Below are 22,293 nucleotides of genomic sequence, written 5' to 3'. Positions count from 1 at the left end.
GTTTTTCCTGGTAATTCTGTTGTTACCATAGCTATTTTCCATCACACCAAGGTGTAATTGATTAGGTCACCAACGTCAAATTAAATGTGGATAACTATATTCTAGTCTTGGCATGAAAACTGCCAGTATGTTTTCATGGTGACTTCAGTGACTCCTTACTCTTTTCATTCAAAACCTTCACCATTCAGTCATGCCTGCCAGAGACCTTAATGAGCTTGTCAGAGGTTCTTAATTAAATGATTCAACATGGTATCGGTATCACAGAAGGCTATGGCAGTCAATACAGATTTTGGCTGTCTGTTGCGGACAGTCATTTTTTTTAAAAGGGTGTAGAAATGGAGGTCAGGTTGAACCATCTGAAACCAGGGGTGCCTGCTTTTATTTAAAAGGATATAAAACGAGACCAAATGCTAATGCCATCAACTCTCTGTGAGCAAGTATTTGGATACTAGTGTTAATTGGCTTTCTCATCTTACCAAAGACCACTTCATTGCTAAATCTAATGGAAAACTTTTAGGCTTTGTTTTCTTTGACCTGTTGGCAGCATGTGAAGTCACTGGTAAATTACTTTCCTTACATCTCTGCTCCTGTGGTCTTCTCTTCCTCTGCTATTTTAAAAGTTTGCTTTTTTAAATGTCTTGGGCTCTTCTTACTCTTTATTTTCCTAGGTCATGTCATCCAGCCCTCAACCCCAAACCTCTCGAGCACTCTTAGACACAGCAATCTAGTAAATTTGTGCTGCTTAAGGTTCAACTCCTCATTGCTATTGCATAGTCCAAAAGGCTCCTCATCTTACCAATTAAAGGCATCTCTTGCTACTTCCCATGTTCTGCTCAACACGCAAGTCTGAATCTCAGTCCTCATTCTCTCTGCCTCTGGCCTTTCACACATTGCTGTACTCTCTGCCTGTAAAAGTAATTCCGTCCTCATTACGCTTTTCCTGTCCAGTTCTCCTATCTTTAAAATTTCAGCTTAACGTCAGGTACTCCCTTCAGGAAGCCTACCTGGGCGACTCCTCACTGGGGCAGGTGTTTTTCCTCAAGTTCCCCAGCACACTTTACTTCTCCCTTCACAGCAGTGTCATTAGTGAGGTTCTCAGCTTTGGTCTCCACGGTAAGTTCTGTGGGGACAGTGATCATGTCTACCTTGTTCAGAATATCTCCTGAGTAAAACTGGGCCTGGTTCAGTAAAAGAGCTTGGTGAATAGCTGAATGACTAGATACCCTGTGCTAGGCTGTCTCAAATAAGTTATGTGATTTTTCAGGAAAATAATTTATGGTGTGACTTGGTTAATGTTTCATAGGAACACAAAAATGCCATGTTATATTATATTTTTGGCTGTCAAAAGAAGGTAAAGCAGGTCCTTGAATAGTGCTGTTTCATCCGATGTCGTTTCATTAAAACGTTGATGAGATGCCGTAGGAACTTGACTCTTGTTTATATCAGTTATCCTGTGGTAAAATTAGTTTCATTATATGTCATTTTGCTGCAGTTCCAAGAACCTATTGATGATGTTAAGTGAGGACTTAGTGTACAGGCAAATTGAAAAGTGGCTCTGATAATCACTATGGCAAGTGAAACATTGAAATTCTTTGACTAATTTAGATAGGCAAAACTCTTTAAAAAATAGAAAGATTCTAATAAACATCTCTCTTTCCTTCATGTTCAATAACATTAAAGGACACCAGAAAAGTAATGTAACCCTTCCCACAAAACAGTGAAAAAACCATTTCATTTTAAAGAGTTTTATTACAGGATGTTAATGTTCAGGACACTTCAGAGCACCTTATACTTCTAATCAAGTTTTTGGTAACTGTTTTAAAGTGTTACTTGAGTATTTTTCTCATACTGGCTTTCAGGCAAAAGTACTACTTAGTGATTGTTTAGGAGATGTTAATCTGATTAAACAGTTTATCCTTAATAACCTGAGACATCAATCCATGGATAGCTTCTATGGTAGTCTTACAGCTGGAAAGAAAAGACACATTGCATAATGTCACAAGAACTGAAAACTGTGTCAAACATGCAACACCTCCCCCATTTCTGTCCTTACACCCTCAATAATTTTCAGTTCTATGAAGTATTCCCAAACCACACCAATTATAGTTTACTCTTGTGATTTTTAGCTTTCTGCATGTCTTTTGATCATTTCTGTACTTACTAGCACCTTCACAAAGAATGACAATGTAAAATCTGATACAATTCATAACAGTTAGTTTTGTAAATTGCCGGCAGCTTTGGGAAAAGTTGTTTTAGAAAGTGACTGAACTTATATAATTCATAATTATAGATTAATTCCAATATTATATTAAAATCTGTTGTTCCTTGTTTATTACTTAGAATGATTTAAAACATGATTTTAAAGAATCTTATGCTTTTTTCCTGAAATCATCACAAACATCCTTCAAACAATTAAAAGTCAAAGTTAGATTAGTGAGTGAAGGATTTAAGATTTTAGAATTGATAAAAAATAAAAGCAAAAAACAATAACAACCCATTCATCAGAAAAGATGCAGTTCTTGTTAAGTTACCCAAAAAAGGAAAACTCTCTACTTTTGTACTACTACTTTTGTCTTTCCTCTTTTCTTCTTATATAATTGGAAACATGCCCATAGTGAAATTTTTGTTTCATAAGAAATTGAGATGTAAATGTAGATAAAATTATAGATCACAGACCTATAAAGACAGCTGAGCAAAAACACACATAGCAAATACCAAAAATGAGACCTACTGTCAAAGAAAAATGTAATTTTTATCCAGGCCACTAGCTCTACATATACCTTCTGAAAACCCATAGAGAAGAAAGGAATGAGGTAATTCCAATCCAAGAGCACTTCTGCTCCTAAAACACTTCATCTTACCTACTGCCTACTAAATTTTCAAAAATAAAATCTACATTTGACAACTTTTAAACGTCCCAATTAGTTAATATTCAGGTACCATTCTAAGTTATAAGTAAGTTAAATCATAAGGAATTTGAATCCTATTATTTGCAAATCCTGAAACAAAAGGAGGGGCAGGAACAGATCTGCTCTTACCTGTCTCGTGTAGCTTTGGCAAGTTTGTCTTCTGACTTCCGGTCATGTGTTTCTAAACCCAACATGAAACTCCCTCGTCCCAGCTGGGCTTCTGACTGTTCTAATTTTTCAGACAAATCAAAGACCTGACCGGTGGTATAGTCTGCATTCTGTGGGGAAATGGTATTGTGTCAGTACACAGTCTACCATTAGATAAATTTAATGTAAATTCATTTTCTTCCATATAGAACATTTCATTTACAAAGAATTCCACTATGAAATCTAAGTGGATAGTCAGTGAATTAAGAAGTCACATTAAACTTGCCAAAACTCAAAATTGACTCCAAAGTACAAGCAGGGCAAGTGTAGAGTTTCTCCCTTTTATAATTTCAAGATTAAATTTGAAAATTTTCTTGTTGACGGCTGAAATCTAATCTATGTTATAATGAGAGGCCCTGGCAGTAGAGTCCAGGTTCTGGTCCTGGTTCTGGTTCTGCTCCTTTATTCTTCTGTGCCTTAAGTCCCCTTCTGAAAACGGAGGAAGAAGGCAGTAATTTCTACCTTAAGGCTATGGTGAAGACTAAACTAAATAACATATATAAAGCTCTTAGGTCTGTCCATGGTACCTGGTAAAGGCTTAAAAATTGTTAGATAATTTTGTTAGTTGTTCTTGCTGAACTTTCAGAATTAGTACTTATGATGATATTTTTACAAAAATAACATTGTTTTAGCTTTTTCTGATTATAAACTTAATTACTGCACAACATCTGGAAAATATAGAGCAGTACAAAGGAAAAAAGAAACACATATAATCCCTCCACCTAGCTATCACCACAGTTAGATTTCAAAGTGTTGTTATCTGCTCACATTGCACCCCTACATTATTGTTTTGGTAAGCTGGAATATATTTTGTCTTTTAATATTCCATACTTTAAAAAATAAAAATTTTAAGTTACATATATACACTTAACCATAATATTTCCAAAAAAAATTTTTTATGGGATATTGTTTTGAAAATATATCTAAAATAAACAAATTTTCATAAAGATGATTTGTAAAGTATATATTCCTTTTCTTGCCTATATCTTCAACAGAAGTGCACAAACATTAAATAAACAACTTGGCAACAATTAGTATTTTATTCTATTTGCTCGGTTTGTAAGACTATACATGATGTATATTTAGTCACTAAATATGAAAAGTTATTTGCTGCTATTACAGTCACTGAAGAGAGCCCTTTAAAATGCTACCAGCTCTTACAATGATTTTTCAAACTTATGATATTTTTTAAAGATGCAATTATATTCACTTTGTGTGGATCTAACTGGTTTAGAACACCAACACACCCTCCTCACCCCATATTTGGAAAAAACCCTAGGGTTTATAGATCGCTTCAGACTTGGAAGATTTAGTTCAAGCCATGAAAATGTACGATGGCAGAAACAGTTATACTATTAAAATGAAATAAAATGACATCAATTAAATTTCAAACACGTAGAAAATAAATATAGGGAACTAATTTCCTAAAGTAGAAAATAACTTTCTGGTAGCTTTTAGATTACATGCTTTAACTAGAGAAAGAGATGAGTTGAACATATATTTCTTTCTTTAAATGCTGCAATGTACCATATATAAAACCATAAAGAAGAAATATAATTTAACCTTTTCTTGATTATCAATGGCCTCAATATATGCAGTGCTGGGATACAGGGACAGCCATAGGCTGAGCAGGTAGGTCTGCCCTTACACAAAGGTTCAGAATGCTCTGGTGTGAGTGTTTTCTTCCTTTGCCATCATGTGTCACTTCTAGCTGCTATTAGTACATTTGCGTCTAAGGAAACAACACATATATAAAGCATGTAGCAGTATCTGACACATATGTAGCACTTACATGTTTGCTATTATAATCACTCTCCTTCCTTCTAATTTACTACTTGTGACTGTTGAAGATAAAAAATAAAAACAGAAAATTTTTCAGAATTGTGTTTAAAGGCACAGTAAATATGCTCAAGTGAGGTCTTTTTCCCTGAATATAATGAGCCAAACAACAACAGAATAATTTACTGAGACTTTCTTGTATGCCAGATACTCTGCTAACTGCTTTATATGAAGTATTTTATTTAATTCTCAATGTACTTAATGATGCAGGTACATTGAGTCCAAGAAAGGATCAGTCACATTAAATAACTTTTTGAAGGTCACACACTGCTAGTAAAATGGCACAGTTGTTTTGAACTGAATTAATTTTATTCCAAAGTGTGTGATTCTGATTATTACTCGAAATTGCACTATATGAAGTAGCCTTTTTTAAAAGTAGAAAAAAACTGTTCCTGAGTAAACTCTAGAGAATTGATAGAAACTTGTTAAATAAATATCCTTCTAATTGGGTTTAAATGATACTTCGGAAAGAAAATACTGTTTTTTGTTTGTTTTTGTTTTTTGCTACCTAGTATCTGCTGCTTTAAGGTAATGATATTTTGATTTTTTTCTGGGACAGTTCTTTCCCTATTTTTAGTCTATGTGCCCCTGAATTTCTTCTGCCCCAGACCTATAGTAAAACATCTGCCTTGGCCTAGCCACTCATGATGTTCACTGTGTTGGCCTAGATCAGGTTTAAGGATGAGCATGTGACCTAAGCAAAGCTTAGACACAATGAGGCTTTACCTGGGGATGATGGATGGATGGATGGATGAATGAATGAATGAATGAATGAATGAATGAATGAATGTGTGAGAGGCTAGGATGTCTGAAACTGTCATACTGCTTTCACATGAAGCCTAACACTGAAGCCAAGTGACATGAAATCAAAGCTGAGCAAGAAGGACTAAGACCTTCTAATGTTTGAATGCAAACTTAGCTAAGGCTGAACTAAGACCTACTCCTGGAGTCTGCGGCTCACATGATTCACTTTTTCGTTTATGCTAGTTTGGTTGAGTCTTCTATAACTTGTTACCAGTGTCCTACCTGAAATACTTGACACAATGAAAAACAGTATTTGTATTTTCTCTCTATAAGTCTCCTTACAGCGGGGGCTGATGTCACCCTCATCTGGCTACCACAGCTGCCATTTAGACGTGGTCTCGATCGCCCAGGACACAGACCTTTGCCTAACCCAGCTCTGGTTGTGAAGAACCTGACCCCAGCCCAGTTGTCTTGGCCAAGTCAGCCATAGCCTCTCCATGAAAACAGAGTTTCAGATTATTAAACAACTTATGTAGCCTAGATAAAACTCAGACTCATCCCTTGCAAGTATAGTACTTACAGTAAGCAAGCTAGACGAACTCAGCGTATTCACCCAGTATTTATTCCACAAGAGCTCAAGCAATTTGCGATCCAAAGAGGATTTGAAATATGAGACTTCTAAGGCATAATATCTGTGAAACAGAAGGACAAATTTAATAAGCAAAAAAAATTTTCAACTACATCATATAAAAGTTATGGCCAAATTTAAGTGAATTACATTTTATATCCAGATAATCACATTTTAGTTTTCAGTCCAACAGAACAACAGGTAATAACCACAACAGTTCCCTCCCACTTCAGGGGGTGGCCTCAAACGTCCAGCTCACTAAGCTTTGTGTTGCTTCCTCCCTTTGTAGAGCCCAGAAATCCCCAAGGAGTTATCAATAACCAATAAGAACTTTCTGAATGACGTACATTTACTCATGTTATTGAATTCATACATTCTAGGTAACAGCAGAAAAGCTTAATGAATTGCCTCTCTAGAGTTAGCTGTAATTTTTGTTAGGTTTTAAAAATTACTGAAAATGGTCTGTGGCCATGCTACCCTGAACAAGCCCTATCCCATCTGATCTCCGAAGCTAAGCAGGGTTGGGCCTGGTTAGTAATTAGATGGGAGACCAACTAGGAAGACCAGGTGCTGTGGGCGTAAAAAATAAAATAAGGGATTATAAACTGACAAAGTCCTTGTAATCTGTGAGGTCAACCACAGGTTGCCTGGCCTTAAAAAAAAAAAAAAAACCTGAAAATGACATGTGGATTCCCCATTTCTCCCATTCTAATCCCCTAATTAAGACCTACTGTTTTATGGCAAAGTAAACTTTGAAGTAGGTCCTTAAATCACCTACAAGAATTACTACTGCTTCCAAAGGTACCTAATTTATAATCAGGGATAGCAAAGTAAACTTGGTTAAATGTCTGAAAAACATATTTTTTAAAGTAATAAATATTTAAATATCTCCCTATGTTCTCTACACTGATGGATACAAAGGAAAACAAGGGACTTCTTCACCTTAAGGAGCTTACCATTTATATAGAGGATGTGGTATGAATCCACAAAAAATTAAAAGACATATGTTGAATAATGATAAGCGATGCTATAATGCCTATATAAAATGAATTACCTACCAATTAACTATTAGTAATCATGGACACTCTTAGTGTTGACAGAACTGCCCTAAGAAACCCCAGGGAGAAGGCAGGATTTAAGGTAATCCTTACATGAGTCTCTGGCATGGATATGTTGAGAGCAAGAAGGGCATTAGGCAGGAGAGCATCGACTCACAAAATGGAAAGCCATGAAAGGAATACTAAGTAAATCAGTTTGCCTGGACAAATTAGCAAGAGCCGAATTATGTGAGGGAAAACTAGAAAGCTGTGTTGGGGTCTAGTTGGTGGAGGACATTACATAAAAGGCTAAGAAATTTCAACTTTATCTTCTAGGTACTTGGGACTCATGGAAGGTGTCTGAGCAATCATGTGGCCAAAGAGGTGTTTTAGAAAGCTGGCTGTGGCAGGACATGTTAGAGGAAAGACTACCGTAAAGGATGCCACTGCAGTGAGGCAGATGTGAAGAAATAAAGCTGAGGCTCAAGTGTGTGCTGTAAATGACAAAGACACATGGACACAACAAAAAAATACGTGTTCAAGAGTGAATAAATAATGAAAAAGAATAAGAATTTAAAGACATCAGAATTAAGTGAAGGCCTTTTCAAGATTAAGATACTATGCATATCTGTAGATGAAAAGGACAATGCTAGTGAAATGTGGAAGTGGAACAGTATTTCTTGAGCACCTCTGATGTCCCAGGTGCTTTATACACATTCTCACTTAATCTTCCCTCCAACCATACACGGAGAGATTCATTCTTCCCACTGTACAAAGATATTTAGAGAGTAAAGACTTTGCTCAAAGCCACATAGCTAGTAAGTGGCAGATAAAAGATATGAAAAATAATGTCTATTACCAAAACCTCAGTCTTTATTTTTAAATCTGGAGTGTAGACATTTAAGAGGGCATTTAAGAAGTGAGGCACCAGGAGTGAGGGATTAGGTATGGGGAGGTGAGGTGGGGGCTCAAGTGGAAAGGTCAGCTTTAGAAAGCTGCTGGACCGCTAGACCTGAGGAAAAAGATCAGAGGATGAGTGCAGCAACAGATTTTTAGATTTATAAAGGATGGAAAAGCGAGGGTCTAGAATAGACTTTTATGTTTTAAAATTTCTGGATCACTTTAATGTAATCACTGTTTTAATTCCATAGGTTGATGCAATGAAAATTTTTTTGGTCTAATATGTAATTAGCTGTAAATCTCAGTAGCAGAGCTGAAAACAAAACTATTCAAAATTACTTGTAGAGCTAAACCTTCAACTTCTGTACAAGAAGCAATAATAGACACTGCCTAGGACCGAAAATCAAGAAGCAGCACCATCAGCATTTTTTTGGGGGGATGGCCCACCCTCCTATGTCCAGGCCCTGTTTTAAATGTTAGGATACAGCAATGAATCAATTCTACTCTAAACATAACAAGGAGGCAAAAACATCAGATGGTGATAAGTGCTAGGAAGAAAAATAAAGCAGGGAAAGGAACACAGAGTGACAAGAAGGTGTTATTTTAGACTGGGTGACCAGTGAACATTCTCTATTAAGGTGACCCTTAAACAGACAGATACTCAATGACTCAAGTAGTTAGTGAGCCACCTGGATATAAGGAAGAATGTTCAAGGTAGAGGAAACAGCAAGTTTAAAGGCCCTAAGGGCAGGAAGCTGCCTGGCACACCTGACAAACTATAAGGAGGCGACATGGCTGGACTGGAGAGAGCTAAGGTTCAGTGATAGGAGATGAGCTCAGAGAGGCAGCAGGGGCCAGAGCACACAGGACGTGCGGTCCATGGTGAGGACTGTGGATGGTACTCTTGGTGAGATGGAAAGTCATTCTGAGGAGGAGGAACATGATCTGACTTACATTTTATATTTGGTTCAAGCTCCAGGTGGTAGTGACTTGAGACCAGGTGATAATAAGAGAGGTGACAAGATATATTTAGAAGGTGGAGAAAACTGTCCTCATTGAGAGTAATTCACATACCGTAAGATTCACTGTTTTAAAGAAGTATTCAGTGGTTTTTAGTATGGCTTCTTTAACTTTTGGAGTGAAAATGTTTAGGAAGAAATTTGCTAAGTGGAACTTGGGTACTTCGACGGTTGCAATATGCTAGTGTTAGGCTGGCCCTGAATGTCTTTCAACTGTTAATTTCATTGATGGGCCAAGTATCATGTACATTGATAAAATATTTATGGTTCTGTAAAGACACATTAGATTAAAATATTAGTGATAAAAAATTCAAAGATTATTCTAAATTTGTATATTAAAAAATATGAAATGCATTTTGTCTGAACCTTTATTCCTCATCTATAAGGGGCTTAGACTGAAGACTGAATGCTCTCTGAGATTTTTTATGATAGTTTCAGCATCAGATATATTTTTAAATTACTTACTGTTTGCAGTGTACACCAAAGTCTTCTATTTTATTAAGTGGGATAGTCTGATATTCAGAAGGTCCTTCATCAGGAGGTTTGTAGCCCTAAAAAAAAATGACGAAAACAGAAGACTAAAAAACCAGAGGAAAAACATGTTTTATGTGTAGCTTTCTGTTTATAGAAACATTAATTGTGGGAGCCAAATAATGAACATAAACATTCTAAAAAAAAATTGTATATTGCTTAAACCCTCCCTCATCTCTATGTGGTGGCTGAAGGCTGGATTTGGCTTATAGAGTCATTTTTCTTGTCCTCAGGTGATGTACACATGTGCTAATAACTATTTTAGATTGCGGGGAAGGAAACCGATATATTTAGTTTTTTTCTAGTACCTGTCAGAATACCATGGGCATATGGACACTTATTAACAAATGAAGATAGCTTTTCTAGTAAAATTAACAACATATAGCACAAAAATATGAAATGCAGGAACTGCTGATTGAGCATCTGACATCAGTCTCAGAAAGCCAGCAGCCATAGCCAAGGTGGCTATAATACCAGCCAATAGCATTTTCAAGGCGGCCAACCTGACAAATGAAGAGGGAAAGGGAGCTTGTGGTTCCTGTTTAATCTTAGAGACACTTATCATTTGTCTGTTTACACAGTACTATGGTAAAATAATATTATGCCAAATAGTTCTTAGCATATGCTATCAAGTTAAAAAAAAAAAAGTTCTGAAAATGTATTGTTTCTTGCTAAGAACAAGTTGACTGCTATTTTGTAAAAACTGTTTTAGGACAAAACAAAATACTAACCATAACAAAGCTTTAAAAATAAGTCAAATATTTGGAATTTAAAAAAACTTACGTAATTTAAAAAATTACCTTTGGGTATGTCCTAAAGGCTCCAAGATTCACTTTCCCTGCAGATATTGTTCTTGTTGGGTCAATCTACAGGGATATATTTAATATCTATTATAAAATCATTATATACTTTCATTTGTTTAAATATTATAAACCTAGAAATACATATGTACATATAACACTACACACACATATGTACACACACAATAATGAAAATAACCAAATAGGAAAAAAACAACCAAAGCAAAAAACTATAAAAGTTCAAAAAAGTGGTAAGTTTAGAAATGTCTCATAGTTAATTTAGAGATAAGATCTCGTTATTATAGTATTTAAGAATATCTGAAGATTTGCTCACCTCTATTCTCAAAAAATTTTTTTTAATAGTGAACAATTTCTACCTTCCTCATTCATAGCGATCTGGATTGCATCTAGGACACTGAATATTGCGTAAGCTGCTCTAGCAATTCCTGATTCACTCAATTCAGTCAACACTGACTGAATGCCTACTACGTGCCAGGAGATCAGACACAGGTGCTGTGATCACCTTCATCTTACAGAGTGGGAGAAGAGACAGAGACGTTAAGTAACTTGTTCAAACTCCCGGCTTCTAAGAAATGGAATTTAGACTCAAACCTGGGCAGACTGACACCAGAGCTTTGCTCTAATCACACTGTTTTTATGTCTTGGCATTCTTGCTTTAGTAAGTCTTCATGGAGAACTTAATTAAAACTGGTTGTAAAAGTACTTACCACCACTGCTACGAATGGTTCCTGGAACTGCTGATTGAGCATCTGAGTACTGACATCAATCCCAGAAAGCCAGCAGCCATAGCCAGGGTGGCTATGATACCAGCCAATAGCATTTTCAAGGCGGCCAACCTGACAAATGACAAGGAAAAGGGAGCTTGAGGTTCCTGTTTAATCTTAGAGACACTTAGCATTTGTCTGTTTACACAGTACTATGGTAAAATAATAGTATGTCGAATAGTTCATAGCATATGCTACTATCACATTAAAAAAATGTTCTGAATAGATAATACATGCCCAAAACACAAAACTAACAAGATACAAGTACAGTAAGTTATTCGGCTTCTTCCCACTGCTTTCCCCTTAACTGTCCAGTTTCTCAGCCCAGACAGTACCCCTGTACCGGCTGCTTTCATACCTATCTTCCAGATATATTCTTTGCTTACAGAATATACTTTGCACATATGTAGATTAATAAAAACACACACGATGGCATACCACATGGTATTTTACACTTTGCTCTCTCACTTAACAAAATATTCTGTGGTTTGTTCCATGTCGGTAAATCTATAGATAATTATTTTTTTAAAGGCTGGCTAGCAGTTCATTGTATGGCTATCCCATAATTTATTTAATCAGTTTTATACTCAGAAATATTTAAGTTATTTCCAAATTTTTGTTTTTAAGCACACATCTGGTAATGAGTGTGAGAATTAAAAATTTTTTTTTGAGATATAATTGATATATTGGTCAAATGTACACTGTAATCAATCAATATGTATATATTGCAAAGTGATCACAATGAGTGTTAAATAACATCCATCACCACACAATTACAATTTTTTTCTTGTGATAAGAAATTTTAAGATACACTCTCTTGAGTGTTGAGAATTTATTTTTTAAAAAAATCCATGCTAATCTCATATACCTTTTATATAGAAATTGTTGAAAATAACATAAAATATAACTTTCATGTAAAAAGGATAGTTTTAACTTTAGAAATTCAAAAGCCATGAGACTCTTTAACTTGCAGTGGCTAAACTTTAAAGAACTACATTTTACCTGTTTGGCATTTTCTATATATGCCGCCATGTACTCATATGCAGCAGCCTGAGCATTTACTCGGGTTTCAGTGCCCTCTACAGGCAAAGCAAAACTGTCCATAATGATCATGGTTTCACCGTCCACTTTTCCCAGCATCAAGCCCATCACTTCCAAGTTGCCTCCTGATCTGGCATGCATTACCATTTTTAGCAGAGCCAATGCTGAGATTTTGCAGTACTTAAAGTAATGGTGACTACAAAACAAAAGAACAGTGTATAATTAAGTTTCTTATATAAGGTATAATTACAAAAGACAGTTTGTGTGAAGATAAAGTATTGAAGGAATTTACAGTGATGGTAGGGGAGAAAGTGTGAAATGTGGGAAAGATACAGAAGCAGAAGAAGATAGAGTTCCTGCAGGGGGATGGAAATGATAAACATGTCATAGTCCTGCCAAATATTTCTCTTTGGGAAAGGGAAAACTATGACATTGTTTTTAAATGTTATTCAAATGTAAAGGAGGTAATTACATGACCAGTTCGATAGACTTTTTCTTCACTAATTTTGGAATCACCAGATCTCTGATTCTGACTCCGACTGGACGGTTGTGTCTAACTACGGTTGTGTCTCAGGTCAAATCTTCTGGCCTAGTGGTTAAGAATGTGGACTCTGACATCTGCCTACCTAGGTCTGACTCCTTGCACTGCCATGTCCTAGCTATGGCTTTGAGGCAACCACTTAATACCTGTGCCTCAGTTTCCTCATCTGACATTTCAGAGAGTTGTTAGGAGGAAATAAACTAAGTGAAATAATGTATATAAAATGCTTAGCTTAGTGCCTGACAAATAAACTTTGTAAGTGCTAAGTGTTATTAGCGTTGTTAACCTATCTTTTACAGTACCCTCAAAGAATAAGGTGTTGAAGGACATGGCTTCTCTCTATGGTATCAGCCTCAAATTAAAAATATAGCCCTAATATCTTTGGTCCTACTATTATCACTATTTCGGAGTTTGCCATCTGTGGATTCGGATGAATTACTATCGAATAAAATTACATTTTCTATCTCACTGATGCAGCCCAAGACAGGTATGATGAATATAATCAGAGCCACAGTGAGGAAAGCTGATAGTTTCCAAATATTTAAGAGGCTACATTAATCTAAAATGCATAGGCTGCTCAAGAAGCAAACAACCAGGCAAACTAGCCAGTCTGAATCAAGTGGTCAGTCAGTGTCTCTGAGAAGCCTTTTTAAGATGTGTGTCCACAGATTTCAGTCACAACTGAAAACATGGAGACCTGATCTTGGGAGTCAATACATGAATTAAAATATTGGCTCCTCCATTTACTGGGGGGGGGGGGTAGGGGGGAAGGGAGGGTTATTGTGCTCCTATTACATACATTTTAGAGCCTTTTAAATATATTTATGGCATCACCAATAGGTCTTATTTCCATTTTACAGATAAACAGGTATAAGTAAATTTCCAAGGATCAACTAAATAGTGACAGTAGTTAGATATGATCTTAGGTTTGACTGTTGCTCCCATAGGAGTTATTGGTGTAGAGTGACCATGAAATAAGTTACTTAATTGTATTTGCTTATTTTCATATTTGCAAATTAGGAATTAGAATACAATACTTGGTTGTCATGAGGATTAAATGACATAGAGAAATTCCTAGCTCAGTGCTCAGCCCACATTAAGCATTCAGTAAACATTGCTGGATCTGAATACTGACAGTTAAAGCTCGCCTTGTAAAAAACAGACAGATGAAGTGTGGTTTCTGTTGCTGACCACCGCTCTTCTTACTGTCTCTCCATTAGAGAGACTGTGCTCTTTTTACTCTCTAACACAATCTGTAATCAGGAAAGGATAGATGCTGCGGGTAAAGAATCCTCAACTTGTCATCACTCTCACGGACACAAGGATTTTGCTAAGGAGCAAAAAGCCTTACGCTCTACTGATATTATTTGTAGCTTATGTGAACTGGTAGAGTAACATTTTGGGAGACTGGGTAGAGCCTCGAGTGTTTCTGAAATAATTACCAGCAGTCAAAAAACGATCATAGATCTCTAAAAGATGGCTCATTGTTAGAGACCCTTGGGCTGGCTCAATTTCTGAAGACAGCTGCAGTCTCCTGTCTGGGATCAGCTGAAGGTCCCAACAAGATGTATATCGAGATAGGTAGGATGCAAGGCAGACTGTGTAGCATATATTACAATACAGATGTTGAAAAGTGACAACACAGATCACCGCTTGTCGTTTTCCTCTTCCATCCTCTGCAGGCAAAGGTGTTATAGAAACAGAAAGGGGAGACGAAGAGTGCCTTAGTGGAGGGGCTTAGGCTCTACTTGAGGGGATAAACGGTAGACCAAAATTTCTCAGGCGCACATTCTTTCTCCTCCCTGCGCATGAAAAACAAGCTCTCCACCCCTTTAAATTCCCACTCCCCCTGGGTGACTTAAACTCCCGCCACCCCTTCCCTCCCCAGCGCCTCGCCAGGGACCTCCTCACTCCTTAGTCCAGGGCTTCGCCGCCAGGATTTCTTGCTGCTGTTTCTTGTCGTATTTATAGATTTCATCGATACTCTGGGCTTCCTGCATGTTGTTGGCCAATTCCCAGGTTTTCTGAGCCATACCACTCCCGGACGCCGCCATCGCCGAGCAAATGGAGAAGCTGTCGCCTCCACAAGCAAGACGCAACTTTACCTCGCTAGGTTTCTGGGTGTGGGCTTAGGAGCCTCCCCACCACAGATGCAAACTCGTACTAGCCTCTCGAGGCAGCCATGACACCTAAAACCGGAGGTGAAGTTGGTACAGACCATTCGGGGATGGCGGGGCCCCTTCGGAAACGCGACGATATAAAAGCAGTTACATAACAGAGGCAGAGGAATCTTCCCGAGGCTTAAATAAGATCATATTATCTTGAAAAATTATATGTGTAAAGTAGGACAAACTCAATGATTGGGTATGAGAATGGTATAGCCTTACGCAGCGGAAGAAGGGCATGTTAACGTGCCAGAAAGTGCCGTTGCCTTCTTTGTTCGTACTGCGCAGACTCAACGTCCGCCATATTGAAAGAGGGCAGCTCTTTAAACTGGGATTGGAGGACAAATTGTTTTCACGTGGGTGTAGGTACCTTGAATGAGATAAGTTTGTGGAAAGACTAAAAATAAGGATACCTGTGGAGAAATTGAGATATAAGTAGTTCTGGATGCTGGTTGAGAGAAAGATAAACGTGACATCCTAATTTACTTACAGACGAATCCCTCCCTGCACAAGCGTAAAATCCTAAGGGCTTGTGGTAATTTGGCCTTAACACTTCTCAAGAGGGGCGTTCTCGAGCATTCTGAGGCGGGCGTGGAAACCCGTGGACAGCTATGACCATGTCTTTTGTAATCCATTTGAGCTATTCGTGTTCTGAAAATGTCAAATACACAGCTTTTATAGTAGTTTACAAATTAATCTTAAGCATTGCTCCGTGAAACCACTTCTGTCCCTGAGGCCGAGTTAATTTGAACAGCCTATTTGCTTTCTTCCAACAGTTAATATGTGAACTGGTAGAGTAACAGTTAATATTTCATTTATTTGCTTCTTTCACTTATTCTTCCTTCCCCTCCACTCCCACGCTGCACTAGACTCTTAAGTTCTAAAACACACGGGCCATGCCCGTGTTTCCTGTTTTATCCCTAACACCGAGCATATTAGATGTTCAACAAATATTTTTGCTGGAGTGGGGAGGGGCTGAGAGGTAGATGTGCGGGGCAGAGGATAACGTTATAGCTCACCTCTCCAGCTTCATTTTTCTTGAGTCACCCTTGAAATTTTGTGTACATGGTCAGGATTGCCTAAAATGCCCCCCACCCCGAATTTTATGCCTGGGAGCGCCTATTAATCTTTAAAAGTATAGCTCAGAGATGTCTACTATGAGATATTTCTTCTTCTGTCCAGTAATCATTGCTTCCACGGTGTCTGTAAGCATCTGGAGGTACTTCCATGACGGTTACATTGCACCGTAATGTTTACTTCGAGGTTTTTCTTTTCACGACGCTCCATTCCTAATACGGTGTGTAGCATATAGTTAAAAACATTAGATTTTGGTTTGGCTATTGACTTTGAGTTGAAGAAAATTTTGTCTTTAAAACGCCCTTAAAGAAATTTAGGATAAAGGACTTTTAGTTCTACTTTCCACGGGAGCTAAATATCTCTTTTTCAGTAGTAGCGTATGTCCACTCAGTATTGGAATGAACTGAATATACTGAAAACTGTAATTAAAACTCAGGCCAAAACATTGACCAGACTCCTGGGACGAGTGTAACGCTGGAGAGGTATGCCAACAGGTTTTCTCTCACTGCCACCCCTCCCTTCTTTCTTTCTTTCCAGGCTCTGACTTTGTTCCAAGACTTGCTGGGATTTAGACAGTTTGCGGGAGTTAATATCGCTTTAGCCTGGGGAATGGCTCGCGTGGTTTAAGAGCCCCCGGGCGGAGCAGGAGAACCAGGTGGCGGAGTACAAAGCTTGGGTGCGCGCGAACCGCCAGGCGACTGCGCGGCCTCCGGACCGCAGGGGGCGCCCGAGGCCGCGCGGCCTCTCCCCGTGGCCCCATGGGGGCGGGGCCGCGCTCGGCCGTTGGCGAGGGGCGGGCGGAGGGCTCGGCATAAGAGGCGGAGCCCGCGCTGGGCGGCCACCGCCACTACCTCGGACCGCGAAGATCGCCGCTGTGGCGCTGTGCGTCTCGCCAGACGCGAGCCCGCTTTCCCGGGTAAGCGTTCGGGGGCCGCGGGCGGAGAGCGAGCCTGGCGCGGTGCGGCGGGAGGGGGTGTCCCGGGGCGGGGGCAGGGTACGCTCCTGCCTGCGGCGGCGGTCTCGCGGCGGCCGGGCTGCTGGCGGTGTGGGGGTTATGGAGGTGGGTGGGCGGGGGTTTCCTGCCGGGGGGGTTTTCGGGGCTGCGGAACGAGGGACGGCGCCGGAGTTAGGGGGTCGTGGTCGGGGTCTGGCGTCAGCAGGGCCAGGGGCGCTGCCTGGGGTCCGGGTCTCGCAGCAGTCTGTCTGGGGCAGTGCCAGGTTCTCGGGGGCGGGGGCTCCCTGTGGGCGGGGGTCCCGCGGCTGCCGCCCAGGCCTGGGGGCGGTGCCCTGGTTACACGGTCTGGCCTCCCGGAGCCGCCTCGGGCGCCTTAGAGACCCGGTTGCCTGACAACGCGTTGACGCTGCCCGAGGAGGCCGCCACCCACAGCGCCCAGAGACGCGCCGTGCCTCGCTCCCGGGTGCCTTCGCTGCCCAGCTGTCCGGTGTTCCGCTAAACCTCCCAGCACGTTCCCTGTCCCCCGGCGCGGGTTAATGGTTCACGTTCACTGAGCGCTCGTGCTCCCGGCGCTGTTCCCCGCGCTCTGCAAGTCAGAATTAATCACCCCAGCCCTGTGAGCCTGGTGCTATTACGACCTTGCTTCCACCTGGCTCCGAGCTTGAACCTCTTCTGCCTTGATTTTAGGATTGTTATCTGAGATTCGAAGCCAGTTTTCAGTGTTAGCCTTGGGACTCATCTTTGGAGAGAGGCTGGCTCTCAAGATTATGGGGTTTAGATGTTTAGCTTGGACTTCTAGAAGACAAAATTGTAAACTACCCAGTTTACAAACACCTTGGAAAATGCAAGAGCCTAACAGCAACCAACATGAGTTTGTAAAAAGACAGTAATCTTCAGAGAGGTTCTATTTTCAGTGAAAAAAATGGCTTGTCATGTTGAGAAGAAGGAATCCAATGGAAACCAGTACAATTCTGATTTTTTTTCCCTGCATTATTTTTCTCCCTGGTAGGACACTAACCTTCTGGTAGTTAAATATCTCCTGAAATGCTCTCCAGGGATGAAATTTTGGGTCTCTTGTAGTATAGATAACCTTCTGGAAGGGAGCCCCTGGTTTTAGGTAGGGTAAATTGAAACGATGCTTTCAGTATGGTTTTTCTCAAATGAAGTTTTCAGACAAATGTGAATTATCTGTTAAAACTTTGAGCAGATTTCAGATAACCTTTTTAAACATCATTCTGATTTACTTTCTGATTGCTTTCCTGAGTGGGAGACAAAAATGTTTGCACAAGCATTGTGGCAATTTTGCATCACCCAAAGGCTATGTAATTTATACTACTGTCTTTAGTCACCATTAATGATGCGTTCTTAACGGCTGCTAACAGACTTAATAGTGCTTTTGTGTACAGGCATACCTTGGAGATATTGTGGGTTTGGTTCCATAACACCGCAATAAAACCAGTTGTATTCTTTTGCTGGTGGAGAGTCTTGCCTTCAATTTGTAGAAAAACGCAACATCTGTGAAGCGCAGTAAAGTGAAGTGCAGTAAAACGGGAGTATGCGTATATTCACTTTCTTGGTATCCTGACCCCCAATCTCCCTCTCCACCCCTAGCCACATGGTATTTAGTTGTTAGCAGTGTTTAGGGGGATTTGTTAAAATATGGCTGTGTCCATGGAAGTCAGTTGCTCATGTGCCAAGAGAAAAAGCCCGAGCACCTTTTATTTGGTGGGAAGATGTCTGGGTGGGCAGGAAATGAGAAGCTTTGCCCTGGTTCACCTGATCCCTCCCTCTTCTGAGGCTCTTCCATGGGCCCCTCCCCTATGTTGTCACTCCCTGCTCTTCTGTCCTCAGTCCTGTTCTCTTGTGCTAGGTTCTCTTTTTCTAGGCAATGTCTTCTATAGCTTTAATAATCATTTTAAAAATTGCAAATTTTTTTTCTAGCTTGGGCTCTTTTCTGAATTCCAGACATTTAAAATTGTTTTCTTGATACCTCTGCTGGATCTTTTATGGGTACCTCGCACTGAATCTCTAAATTCCTCTCTGGCTCAACTGTAAGCCACTAAGGGAGGGGGCATTATATTGTCCAAATTTGAGGGCAGGGATCTCATACTGTTAATCACTCCAGCATCTAGAACAAAGCCCTCCTTTCGAGGGTGGTATTTTCCATTCCTCGTGCTTCCATAGTGAGAAGGAAATTTGCACTTTGAGGGAAAAGGATGGGAACAACATTTTCCCTTTTTCTTTGTGCTTGATGAAGCTGGGAGAGGGAATCTGGCACACTCAGTTATTTCTGGGTGTGCCTTGTTTTTTAGATTTGCCTAGGCTTAGCAGAATGAGTATGTTCTGGTTTGCTTATATACATTCGTGTGATAAGCATAAAGGCTTAAGTTTAAGATTTGGAGATGTCGATTTGGATTATGATAGCAAAGTATCAATTATTGATGATTTAAATCCCAGTGTACTTTGGAAGCTTTTAAAAATAAGGTAAGTACTGACGTATACAAAGATTATGAAATATAGATTATGAAATTAATAAAACAGTTGCGATTCATTGATTTCAGCGTGTCAGGTGTGCCATACATTTTACATGCATCACTTTGTGTTTTTCTTCATTACAACTCTGGAGTAGATGTTTCGATTTGACAGATGAGGAAACAGGGATAGAGAGGTTAAGGAACAAATTTGAGGTATGTCACATACAGTCAATTAGTGATGGAATCGGATTTCAAATCTAGGTCTTTTAAACTGTTTTCCTGAAAACTGTTAATCATCTGCATACTATGTACGCAGCGACTGGGGTGGAGGGGACTCATAATATCTTGAAAAAAGTTGAAAGTAATTTTATATTGTAGAGTGAAGGAAGATAAAGAATCCCATTTAGGTTTCTGTCAGCTGCTCTTTCTCATAACTTAATCCCTAAATCATAAATATTCTTACTCTATTTTGTACTGAGGCTGTACCCATTAAGTCAGTCTCTGATTTTCCAACTTACTGAATGATTTTGTAGTTGAAATTGTTTTATGTAAGTTGTCACGTGCTTTTAAGAGTAAGATGGAGAAAAGTGGCCACGACAGCAAGAAACTGGCTGTACTATCTCTAAAGCCTGGGTGTTGCTAAGAACTGACCTGCTTAGGCCTTGCGTTCTATTGAAGATAAACAGTTGCACAGAACATCAAAATCAGATGAGGCTGAGGCTGCTTTGTGTCCGTGATGGATCAAGAGAAGAACAATAACTCAGTAACTGTGTACAAATACAGACAAAACATTAATGTTGTCTAAGCCACAAAATGCCAAACGTTGCTACGCCCTCTCCCAGCTACTACGAGTGACTGCTGCGTCTACTAGTTACAGCTTTAGCCTCGTTCTGTAGACCAGTTTTTACTAAGATGTCCAATCATAGAATTACCCTCACTTCCTGGTGGCATTCAGTCCTGAGCAAAGCTCTGATTTCTTTTTCTTTTTCTTTTTTTTTTTTTTTTTTAAACGCCTACAGCACCTGGTATTCCAGGGTGGTCACCCATCCAAGTACTAACCAGACCCAACCCTGCCTAGCTTCTGAGATCAGACGGGATCTGGTGTGTTCAGGGTGGCATGGCCATAGACAAAGCTCTGATTTCTTTAACCCTCCAAATCACCTAACAAAGCCCAAATCTTGTCTTTTTTAACACCCTCTTATTAAAATACTCTAGAGCTTACCATCAAGGTTGCATGTCGATGCAATGAGTAATAAACCCAACTAGTTTAACTACAGTAGTGTTCCTGGTGTTCTTCGGAGGACATTTCATGAGAAAGCTTGTTAGTATCTTTGACTCTTCAGCTTAATAGTAGAGATGTGCTCATTGGATAGTATAACAAAATCAGAAATGATTAAACAAATATAAATGTCGTTTTAGCTATGGTATATATTATACTACCATTGTTTAAAAATGTGTTTTACTACTATGGTTACTGTTGCATTTAAGTATCCATAAATTCTAGAGATGTTTCAAAGTCTGGTTAAACAACTAAATGAACATGTTAATAGTTGGGGCATCAGTTCATAGTGAAAGAGGCTTGTCTTTTTAAAAAATACATTTCTGTTTAAATTCTATATAAAATTCTATAGCAAAGTATCTATATTATATAATCCTATTTTTTATTTCTATCAGACATGTCAGATTTGAGAAAGTGATTTTTTAGCATGAAAAGCATCATTTGCTATTGAGCTGTTTTGAATTTTTACTAGGAAAAATCTTTTGTGACAAATTAAAAATTGCTAAAGCATACTAACTTTTGTTGGTTTGGAATATATTTTGCTAAAGTCATATTTTAGAATCTTGTGTTCTTTTTGGAAGTAAATAATAGAATAAAGTCCCTATTACATACTGAACCAATACAAGTTTCAGCATATTTTTTTCAGATAAAGCTTGCTTTCCTGCATTTTCACAGATTATCATTATCCCTCAAACATTAAATTCAGTGGATTCTTTTGATATCTGACTGGTTTTATGTTTCTCTTTTTCTCCACAAATTATGTCAACTTGGTTTTATTTATATATATAATATATATATTATATATATTTATTATTACTCCTCCTTTGTATTATTTCTAGCTTCTACTATCATCCCTCAAATGAACATTGCCCAGCATTTCCCCCCCCTTTTCTGTGCTCATTTACCACAGCTTCAACTATTATCTTTAAAATAGTTAACTTTTAAACATTCTAATGTGGTCCACTTCCTTGAAGTAGAGCCTTAAATTTCTAATCTGCTGGAAATTTCCATTACCACGTCTTATTAGCTCCACCTTATCTAAACCAAACCTTTCCAAACCAGCTGGTTTCTTCAGACTTATTTGTGTCCAGGTTTCCATCCACATTTAGTTTCTAGGATTTAAACTTTTGGTTATCAGTGCTCCTTTCTTGCTACATATCCAATTAGTCACTGCGTTTCATGAGTTCTTGAAAAATATTTTAAAAAAATAAATATATATGAGGAAAGAATAGTTCAAAAAATGGGGCTGGAATAATTTTATATCCACATGTAAAAAAACCCTGAACCTCAATGACCCTTACCTTTATGCCATTTGCAAAAATTAACTTGAAACAAATCATAGACTTAGTGTAAGAGAGGGAA

At 38.9% G+C, this 22,293-nt stretch overlaps 2 protein-coding genes, 1 non-coding gene and 1 pseudogene across 8 annotated transcripts in view; 2 read left to right on the top strand and 2 right to left on the bottom strand.

Moving 5' to 3' along the window:
• The window catches only part of CSPP1 (centrosome and spindle pole associated protein 1), a 141,718-nt gene that overhangs the window by 30,175 nt on the left and 89,250 nt on the right, over nt 1-22,293 (top strand). For 4 of the 5 annotated variants that reach the window (XM_036233280.1, XM_036233283.1, XM_036233282.1 and 1 more), the window contains exon 1: nt 17,034-17,139. The exons of the other annotated variant lie outside the window; for it this stretch is intronic. The gene's annotated coding sequence lies outside the window, so the exon portion shown is untranslated. Of the gene's footprint in view, nt 1-17,033; nt 17,140-22,293 lie in introns of those variants that run through there. 5 annotated transcript variants of the gene reach the window in all.
• COPS5 (COP9 signalosome subunit 5) lies at nt 1,730-15,357 on the bottom strand. Of its 2 annotated transcripts, none has more exons than XM_016152937.2 (8): nt 14,893-15,357; nt 12,402-12,636; nt 11,343-11,471; nt 10,615-10,680; nt 9,749-9,834; nt 6,280-6,391; nt 3,039-3,187; nt 1,730-1,968 (listed from the first exon to the last, which is right to left on the bottom strand). In XM_016152937.2, exons 1-8 carry the CDS (start codon nt 15,033-15,035, stop codon nt 1,884-1,886), a joined length of 1,005 nt encoding a protein of 334 aa, XP_016008423.1. In that variant the 5' UTR covers nt 15,036-15,357; the 3' UTR covers nt 1,730-1,883. The 2 variants fall into 2 exon arrangements, with proteins under 2 accessions (XP_016008423.1, XP_016008424.1); XM_016152938.2 differs by having other exon boundaries at nt 14,885-15,015.
• On the top strand, nt 6,788-6,906 carry LOC118612233 (annotated as a pseudogene).
• LOC118612135 lies at nt 20,663-20,781 on the bottom strand. Its single transcript, XR_004954793.1, has one exon. It is a non-coding gene; the product is annotated as a 5S ribosomal RNA (ribosomal RNA).

Source organism: Rousettus aegyptiacus, unplaced genomic scaffold (genome assembly GCF_014176215.1).
Source record: "Rousettus aegyptiacus isolate mRouAeg1 unplaced genomic scaffold, mRouAeg1.p scaffold_m13_p_15, whole genome shotgun sequence".
In the NCBI taxonomy this organism is placed as follows: Eukaryota; Metazoa; Chordata; class Mammalia; order Chiroptera; family Pteropodidae; genus Rousettus; species Rousettus aegyptiacus.
Note: the sequence above shows the minus strand (reverse complement) of the source record. Positions and strands in the feature narration are given on the sequence as shown.